Below are 10,310 nucleotides of genomic sequence, written 5' to 3' on the forward strand. Positions count from 1 at the left end.
TCCGTTCATCAATGTAAAATACCAAGAGATGTCAAATTTCCTCAATTTGTATAGATAAAATCTGATCTGATAACTACTGAATTCTTATCTGAAATCCTATTCTTTCCAGATTATCATCTTATTTACTCTGATGATGGCTAAAGTGTAGATAGCCGAAACGTTAGAATATATGGATTTTTATTTCAGAACTGCGATCGTGTCTTTTTTATCCAGAATCATTATTCGACGCCTAAGTGTAATTGAAAAGGAAGTTTTTAAAAAACTTGAAAAACTGTTGAAACTCTATATAAAAATAAAGTCCGATTTATTATTTCTGGATAACATTAATGTGTGTGGACACGCAGCAATAGATCCGACAACATGGAACGTTCAACAAGGACTGAAACGACGGAGGTGCACAATTGGTCTATGATCCTGCGTTTGCTAGATGATCCGCTCCTTTGTATGGAAAACGTTCGTCTTAATTATCAAGGATTTGTTGGTTGTGAGTATTGTGAGTAGCGTCTTAGAGGAGAAAGTTATAATTTCATAATCTGTACAATTAGCAAGAAGAGCTTCATGGAACGCATGTTGCGTCGATCTCATTTTACGACGATCGTGTGTTACGGCAATTTATTTCGCTGCTCCTGACCGCTGTTGCAGTATCAGATCATTAATTTGTGCTGAGCGCTTTCACTGTTGAGTTTGCAGTCATCAGTGATGTACAGATGAACCTTTGACCTGTTGGGACAAGGCAAATTTTAAGGTGCGACATCTGAGGGTGTGACACCTCAAGTGCGAAATCTCAAACACTGCCATGAGCAGAAAAACACAAGCGTTCAATTGAGGAATCGTTTTCGTTCTTGATAAAGGAGAGGAGTATTGAGCGAGAATATTTCATGATAAGAATAGAGTATTGAGCGAGAAGATGTCATGATAAAAGAATGTTTAATTGTTCATGGTGATGAGAACCTTGTGGTAGGAGCGTTGTGATGCTGGATATGGCAGATGGCTTTCACACCGAATTAATGTTATTTCTGGTGATTTTTCACGCGTCTTCGTTTGCTAACATGTCACAATATTCGATAATAACGAAGGCGGGTAGTTTCATTACACCGACACCGATGTACCTATGGGTTATAAACCATGTGTTGAGAGTTTGAGACATATTTCCAGTATTACTGAACTATCAATTAGCCTTACTCATCAGTATGCATGTCATCTTATCTGATCTTAATTTTTTACCGCCCGACGATTTACGTTATAACATTTAATACATCTTAAAACGCAGCAAGTTCTTACTTACGCCAGTTATGAAGGTTTGATTTAGTTTTTGTTTAGTGGCAGGATATTGCAAAATATGAATATTTTTATAGGTACCCATGAACTTGAACATTACAATTACGCGACTAGCAAATCTAGGTTAACTAAATGTACAAGATTACATGAGACTGTCCAAAAAGTACAGTATCTTGGTTAACTAATTCATTTGCAGCTGAAATATATTAATGAGCTTGACTCAGCCAAATATTGCTGGTTGCTTCCCTACTTCCAATAACTACTCTCTGGCAGCCTAGATGCAGTGAGTCTGTAAGAAAAAAATCAAGTCTACTCGGAGACAATCGCAGGGTGTTCACTGCTCACGCGTTTGCGTCCACTCTTTTTAACAATAATCACACCGTCTTTAATATCAAACATCTTGAACTTTAAAATTAATTTCGCGCGTAATATTGATAACTCACCCGTGAGTCTCGGCGCGCGTGTCACCCTCGCCGCCCGTCCTGACGCGCAGCTCCTGGAGTCTCAGCAGCAGAAGCTGCACGTCTTCCGCACGCAGCTCGCTGTCTAACACATCCAGCTCCCCAAACCTGGACATTCGCACAAACATTCTAGTTCAGTCCAATAAATGAGATTTTCTACATGACTCACAATCCTTAATAATTTTCGCACAGTAAACCCAAACTTCATTTATTATTATCTGGCATTAAAAATAAACTCGTCACAAATTCAAACGTTTAAAATAAAAATGAAATCTGGCTGATGACAAATTTTCATGATCTTCAATATTTTCACATTCATAAACCCAGTCAAATATTTTTCAATGTTTTTAAATGAGGTAACAGACTTTTGACGAGTCACAAAATTTACTCTAATTTCCACCATCTTGATCATTCATTGCTACCGTCGAGCACAATCTTTTTAAATAATATCCTAACCAACTAACAGTAAGCAGCGGACCCATTGTATGAATTTGCATTAAAGTTATCATTTTCAGGCTGATTAAATAGATGAAGTTATCCTTTCAATTCTGGAAGGTTTAAACATTTTTATCAGCATCAAGTTTCAATTTCCTTGTTGGAACGCTGTCGTTTAACTTATGTTTGAGTTCATGGTGCTCTGAAACTTAAGATCGTAAGGGTAGTAAATAGCATCTGAGTATTCGCGAGTTTATTTTTCGAAAGTAAACATTCAATAAATGTTTTTTCTCGTGCGCAGTTTCTGCCAGTAGATACAATGCCTAGCAGGTTGCGTTCGAATTAGCGTCCCGTATCCGTGAACTTAAAATGAATTTTTGGATCAGCCAAAGCATGCATAAAGAAATTACTATTTCTTCCAGCACTTTGAATGTGGTTAAACAGCGAAAACCCATCATCCCATGTTCCAAGTCGGTCTTTAAACCAGATAAACAAAATTCAAACCATTAATTCCCTCGCAATACCGACCGGTCCCCGTTAGGTGCAAATGAGGCGACGGTGTGGGCCACGGCCTCCCAAGACCCCTCATCCGCCCCGTCCACAGGCAGTGCTGGTGAGGGCGATGACGGCAGCGCACACTTTGGGGAGGTGGTGGGCAGTGGGAACGTGTACACGCCTGCATTTATTAAATCCATTGGAACATTTATTGTTTATTAGAGATATTCATCACAACACTCAGTGAAGTTTGTATTTCAAACGGGCCCTGCAATTGAACGCCAACTGACATTTGTTGCGGTAGGCACTGAAATGCCCCGCCTCGAAGCTACATTGTGAAGAGCTCCAGAACACGCAAGAAGAAATGCAAATCAGTTGCAAAATATTGGCTTTCAAACAGATATGGCCAACATTATAAATTCTTTATCGTAAACATGAATCATTTTAATACATGGAAAGACTCTGTAAGGCTCTGTATTTAAATTATTGGGCCTCTGCAATGATAAATCACTAAAACTGATGTAAAGGGAAATGTGAAGGATTGTCAATGATGTTGCGAGCACGAAGGCCGCTGAAAATGGATACGATAAAAATATTTTAAAAATAATGTACAGGACAACATAATTGAAGTGAAAGACTACGTCGCTGTCATGTCACCACAATAAAAACCGTTTTAGCTCCGAAGATCAGTGACGTTAAATAGCCCTTGATTGCTTATATGTAACAATTACCGATATATATACTTTTATACCGTACGTCAAAAGCTAGGTATCTGAAATGAAGTGTAGAAGAGCATCATAACAGACTTTCAAATCTTCGTAACTAATGTAAATGGTTGTAGCTTATTTAATATGGGAAGTTTTACTTATTAGTTTTATTATTAAGTTGTTTATTTATTCAGCTTTATTTATCTATTTTATTTGTTATAATATGTTTATTAAGTTTAAGAAGGTTTTATTTTATAAGAAGTTTCTAGAACTTTAGGAGAAAAGGAGTTTAAATGAATAATAGAAGCATCGCGAAATACCGGGCTCATAATCTGGTCGGCATGTTTATGTTAATGTCGGCATGTCATTAATGGTCGGCATGTTTATGTTAGGCAATTATGGAATAGTTTGTGCGGCCCCCCTTACATAAAATCTGGGAGCATATCAGTTGATGCTTGAATAGGAAAGGCTTTCTCTCAGGGTTGACTGGGTTCTACTTCCGTCTCTGGAAGAGTTCGTTGACTGTGGTTGACTGGGAGAGGGTTGACTGGGTTCTACTTCCGTCTCTGGAAGAGTTCGTCTCCACTCACCGAGTTGCTCGTACGTGCCACTGAGGGCGCTGAGGTCCAGGGGCGCCGGCATGCGGATGGTCAGACGAGCGTTGTGGACAACTGAAGCGAGAGCGGCCACTGCAGCGGGGGTGCCCACACAACCCTCCAAGTGGACCAGTCTAATTCTGGAATGATACAACAAAACCAATAGTATATCTATGATTGGGGTTTTATTAGACTGCAACAGGATAGATATGAAAATAGTTGTACTTACCCCTACGTCACCTCCCACTTCTGTGAAGAAATAAGTGAAGCCAACTCCACTGCCAATCACGATGGTATTTTTTTAAATAGAATCATCGTAATATGTTCAGTTTATATTATGGAGGATACTAACGAATAAAAAAAGCGTAGTTTGTGACTGTAAAAAATTGTGATCTTACTAAGAAATTTTCATAACACCATCAGGGACCTTCAAGGAGCATCTAACGAAGGACATGTAGAGCTGCCTACTGCACCAATCAGTAGCTGGAAATTGCATTCGACCATTTGATCAACCAATTGAAAAACAACCAAAGGAGCTATCAGGTGAATTAGTCGAAAAACTGATGAGTTAGAAAAACTGATCAACGGAAGGTCCAATGTCGATCCTTCAGCAATAGTCTGGCAAATAACTACCCAACATCTTTGACAACAACGAAATTCGAACATGTGTTTGCATTCGTGTGTGTGGATGTAATTGTGCTGTCGTCCGCGTAGGGTGAGATGTGCATGTCGTCTGGTGGGGCTGGAATGTCATGCATGTATAGATAGAAAAGGGTTGGTGAGAGGACTGATCAAAGTGGTACTCCATTTGGTATGTACTTTGTGTGAGATGGCTTGCCATTATACTGCTGTAGTGTATGAATGACTGTCTGCCGTTGTTAAATGCATGCTCCACACAAATACAACCATACACCACACAACTAGAGGGCTGGCTAGCACGTAGCAGGCTAAAGTAGCCCCCCCTCCACTAAATCAGCAAGCACTCTACTAACAAGCCACACAAAGGAGCAGCAACACAGACCAACAGTCACACTAAACAACACCATCATATCACACACGCGCGAAACCAAGTTTCTAGGTGTCACTTACAACACTTCCATGTCTTTTGGGCCACACATACAGAACATCAAAACAAAATGCAGACTTAGGCTAAACACACTCAGAGCCCTCACAGGAACAATATTCGGACAGAACAAATAAACTCTCATACTAGTGTACAAACAATATAAACGCTGGACGCTGGACGCTCAGTGCAAATATATACGCTTATGGCCAGTTTGGGTACCCATAATCTCACCCACACTCGACAACCACCCGCAAACCAAAAAAAAAACATAACACTCAGAATCGCACTTGGCAGCATCCAAACCACAACATCCAGCCACGTCCACTCAGAAATCAAAGTCCTCCCTCTGAAGGAACACCTAGATACGAGAGGCACCCAATTCCTTCCGTCAGCACTCCACAACCCCCTCAGACTCTGCCATCACTTACAGCATTTACCTCCTACACCCAGACAAATAGCCAACACTCCATACCACTAAAATCTCACAATACTTGTGAGATATTAGTAACTCCTTACCCCCGCCCACAGGCCCAGCCAACATCATCAAACATCTCACACATCTAACTCGGAACGCACTCTCAAATCCAGCAATTAAAAATATCAGACAACATGCCGCCAGACATCAGCCATGCAGAGCAGCAATTAAACCGTGCAGATAGGGTTCACCTCAGCAGACTCCGCTGTGGTCACCATCCATCACTATAATAGTACAAACGCTGCTAGACAGCACTCACTCAGACCTAGCCCCCCAATGTCATGCACTTCCCCCACACCCCGGCAGCCCCCAGGCTCCAGGCCGGTATGACAGCTTTGGCCCGAGCCCGGCTCGGGCGGCGGCTTTCCGGGCGTGACCAGGCCAGGATTCGGGGAAGATCAACAACAACGAAATTTGAAAACATTTGCAAGAAAAAAACCATGGGTGAGTAATGCCGGACATTTGATGTATGATTAATTTAACCGAAGTCTAATGGGCAAATCACCATTAGCGAAGATGTCAGTGAATTAATGCGTTTCATTTTTTGGAAACATGAGGATACAAATCATCTAAAATACTTCGTTTCGCGTTTTTGCTCTCTAATTGCAAGTTGGTGAATCCCAAGAATCTCGTTCTCTCGAAAGTTCTCACTAAAAATAGAGGGCTATGTTCGGACAGAGATAGAAATCAAAATTGCACTAATGAACCAATTATTTTCAATAAAAGCACTATAAATAAATATATAGATTAATAGAAGCAAAAATAGCGAATAATAAACACATTTGACGCACTTAAAGAAACACACTGTGATGATTGCATCTCATCTCATTGTTTTTCCAATAGTTTTTAATCGAGCGTCTGAACTATGATACTTGTTTCATAAAAAGCGAGTTGCAGTTTCCACGAAATAAATGTGTAACAAAATATAGAACGGGTTTTACTTATTTTTTCTAAAGCGCCAGTACTTCCGCGTTCATTCTGGGGTGGGTCTGGCAAAACTGATACCTATAATAAGCTGATCCCTCCTCATCCCGGTCTACTCGAATACTCTCAGTTGCCCCATGCAGGACAATTAAGTAAATAGTCTATACGCCAGCCTTGTATCTTCTAATTAAACACGTGGCCAGACCTTGAGGCTCATTTGCTTCAGAAATTTTAGCGGAAACATTAATTTTGTTTAAAACAGTGCAGGATGTGTCCTCTGTCGTAGTATGGAAAGTCTTAAACGTAAGTGCGATGAGTACATGCAGACAGGGATTTCGTTTTGGAAGGCTCGAAATTGAAAGTTGGATATGAAAGTTGGTAAAATTTGGCTAAGTTAGAGCTTTTCGTCGAGTGAGCAGAGAGCGAGTGTACTTGTTTATCAATGTCGATTGTACTGAGGTTCTCTAGTTTATATTATCTGGTCAGAGGAACGCAATCAACATCTAGGTCTTCAATAATTTTTCTCTTAGGCTCGTGATCTATATGCGTTTCGGTTATCGGTTTCGGTTCGCCATGTGCTGTATATATAGTTGTCGCCGGTACTGTTGGGTCCACCTCGGATTATCGGGTGTCGTGGCTTCGGTGTTTCGCTTTTATCGGTTAACGTCAGCGTATTAAGTTTTATCCTCAGATTAGTTGCAAAAACCTAAAATTTTGGAAGAGTCTCTGCCTATATGTCGATGCAGTACTTGACTTTAAGTGATCTGTGTAAGACACTGCCGAAGCGGCTCTGACGACAGAGGCAGGTGAGATGAGTTCCTAGTAATATGCAATCATGTTTATTTGCGTACATTGAGGTAGTCGGTGGGTGTTGATGTTTTGTTAAACATTTGTTTGTTTGGTACCTTGCTTGGCTACGTATATACACTTTTTTTGTGATATTTATTTGAAATCTTAGCTTTGTTGTTAGCCTAATAGGTTCTTACTTGCTCCCAAGCAGTGGCTGGAGGAGGTCGTCATGGGCATCGTACTCGCATTCAAGGCCCCCCAGCCGAAGTTCGACGTCCCCCACGCGACGCGTCACAAGTTCTGCCCACTGAGTCGCCCTCAGGTCGGGGGCTTCCATAGACACCGTAAGCAGTCTTGGCTGCACGTGCGGTAACGTCGGACAAATCTCTGCAAGCTCACGACCTGCGATGTGTAAATAGGCTTAGTCGGAATTTAAAATAAGTGGGAGTAATGGCTATTTCATACGCGGTCAAAAATTGGTTTAGGAATTTCTGCTCAATCCGATTGGGACATCTTTTGATGGCTTCAAAGTAAGGGGTACAATATTTCTTTCCGGCTTATTGTCGAATTTAACAGTTTTGAAAAAATTTAAAATAATAAATTTAGATTTCTGTTAACTTATATCTAAATTTATTAGGAATGAAACTATGCCACAATTAATTTTGTCGGCGATTGCGTGTGTTTGTGGAGCACACGTCGGAGTTTTCATCAAGTGTCGAGTTTTGCATATCGATAAAATTGTTCATATTAAAATCAGTCTTAAGTCATTATCTATTCAATGGTATTCAACCATTCTTCTTAACAGATTCAACATCCTCTCTAATTCTGACTCCCAAAAGATTCAACATCCATTGAATCTGCTGAACCCTAGCAGATTCAGCAGTAAACAACACCAACCATTATTGATTGTCCAAATTTCGTCCTCGGCGAGTTTGGCGAGGGCGGCTTGCTCGGCATTCTTTGACGGCGCCAGCAAGTTCTGTACGTCGTGGATAAGCTCCAGTTTTATATCTACAAGTTCAGACTGGGGAAGACAGTAAAACCTTTCGGATTTTTCTACATGTTCCATAAGTTCAATTTTTAATTCATTCAAAGCTGTCGGTTGTGATAAATATTCAAAATATGAGAGGCCTCGTTCCGCAGATATTTGACAGCACGCAGCTTATTCAGCAGTCCATCGCTCGGAATTTTTTGTTTTTCAGGTTCCGAAAGAAGACCATCAAGCAGTATGAAAGATGAAAAAATATTTAGATTGTCAGCATTTTTAATATTTTCTAAATCAAATGCACTAAATGCAAATATCCTTTTCCATTCCTTATTCGAGTAAGGGCTTCCGCGCCGGCACTACATGTACTGCCTGTAGGTCTCATCGCATGGCTTGTCTTCACATTCCAGGTTCAAAACGTACCGCATGATCTTGGGAGCCAGGGACATGACACCGACAATATTGCGGTAAATTGTATCTCTTTCATTAGGCAGCCCGACTCCTGATGCAGACGACATCAAGTCAACAATGGCTCCTGTAGTGGCCATTTTTAACCTGTTGAGAGAAAAATAGTTTAAAACAAAAGAAGTCAAAGACAGTATTTAGAGTAATTAAATATAATAATTTCTATAATTCATGATCTCAAAGTGATGTACAGAGCGAAAATACCTTACTTCATGAATTGAGAAGATCGTTCGTAGTTCATACTCTCTTTACTCAGTATATAGTGCCGGGAATCCAATTATTGATCTTAGGCTGACTCAAGCTCCCTTGATTCAGTTACACTCATATATTGGAGTGAGTCGATATATCAGATCTTACAAGTTCAGCAATATTCCGTTTTTAAAGTGATTCAATTATATTTCCAAACGTCTAAGGAAATAAAACATTATTTAATGTATTAATGTATTTGCTTATATTGAAATAATTGCTTATTATTTTCTGGAATGTCCCAGACAGTATCGTGGAAGATTTGAAACAAATATATTTTAATACTGTCTAACTATAAAAGATTTAAATTGGAAGACCATTTTCATCAACGTTTTCAAAAAGCACTCAATTATTATAAAAATCTATGCGATAAATCTTATTCAGCTAAAACAACTTGAAATATTCACAGTTTTGAAAACATCCTCCGACAAAGCGCAAATAGAAAAAAGTTTTAAAATTTTTTTTTAAAATCACGTAAACTAAATATTTGGTGATATCGCTAAACGAACATTAATTGCTAATTCTTACCACTTAACGTTGAAACAGAAGCTCTTTTAGTGAATCAAGTCTTAAATTGAAAGCTGTTTACTGTGCACAATTAGTAGTGGTGTTCCTTCAAAGGCAAAAATACAAATATATAAAGAGGGCCGTGATCGAGTCTTAGGTTCAAGATTCGAAGCTTTTAAGGAAAGTACATTAATGAACGAATTACGGAAACGTATTTATCTAACTCTTCCCGATACCGCCTACTATCTCCCCTAAACGGTATAAGCGCTCTTGGTAAAGTCGAAACTCGGAAAACCAAGCACAAAAAACAAAAATCTAGATATTTTAGTTCACATCCTATGAGCATCAACAACAATCATTAAATATAAATAATATGCGTTTAAAAATTACTTTTTAAAGGCAACACTTCCTAAGAATCCAGTGTCTCCGATGTTACATGTGTACAATGAATTTCTGATCTTATTTCCATATATTAAAGAACATTAATTTTTAATTTTTTTCATATATATAAAATTCAAAATTTCAAAATTATTTAATCAGTCATTTTATTCATGCATTGTCTTCAACTTTACGCAAGTGTGTAAAATTTCAGAGCGATTGGAGGGGTAGAAGTGTGTTAAATATGGATGATAAGATTTGGAGCAGACAGACAAACAAACAAACAACCAATAAGAAGTGAAGTTAAAGAGAAGTGTTGTAAAAAGGTGAAAAATCACAAGGGCGTCATAAGGATTGAAATGGCGCCATCGTCGTTAAAAATCTGAATACAGGAAAAATATTGATTATAAGAAAATGAGCTGTTATCACGTTACTCAAGATTTGAAACAAACTACCATGCAAAACGAACAATATCTATGGGTTGTGGTATCTGCAATTGAAAT

General features: G+C 39.1%; 1 protein-coding gene across 2 annotated transcripts; it reads right to left on the minus strand.

The window, feature by feature from the left end:
• Positions 1-275: 275 nt before the first annotated feature.
• On the minus strand, positions 276-9,098 carry LOC108680717. 2 transcript variants are annotated; one of them, XM_047882928.1, is made up of 6 exons: positions 8,124-9,098; positions 7,424-7,628; positions 3,967-4,106; positions 2,703-2,850; positions 1,722-1,847; positions 276-720 (listed from the first exon to the last, which is right to left on the minus strand). In XM_047882928.1, the coding sequence occupies exons 1-6, from the start codon at positions 8,293-8,295 to the stop codon at positions 645-647; spliced, it is 867 nt and encodes a 288-aa protein (XP_047738884.1). In that variant the 5' UTR covers positions 8,296-9,098; the 3' UTR covers positions 276-644. The 2 variants fall into 2 exon arrangements, with proteins under 2 accessions (XP_047738884.1, XP_018025095.2); XM_018169606.2 differs by having other exon boundaries at positions 3,967-4,112.
• Positions 9,099-10,310: the final 1,212 nt, after the last annotated feature.

Source organism: Hyalella azteca, unplaced genomic scaffold (assembly GCF_000764305.2).
Source record: "Hyalella azteca isolate HAZT.00-mixed unplaced genomic scaffold, Hazt_2.0.2 contig11637, whole genome shotgun sequence".
NCBI lineage: Eukaryota > Metazoa > Arthropoda > Malacostraca > Amphipoda > Hyalellidae > Hyalella > Hyalella azteca.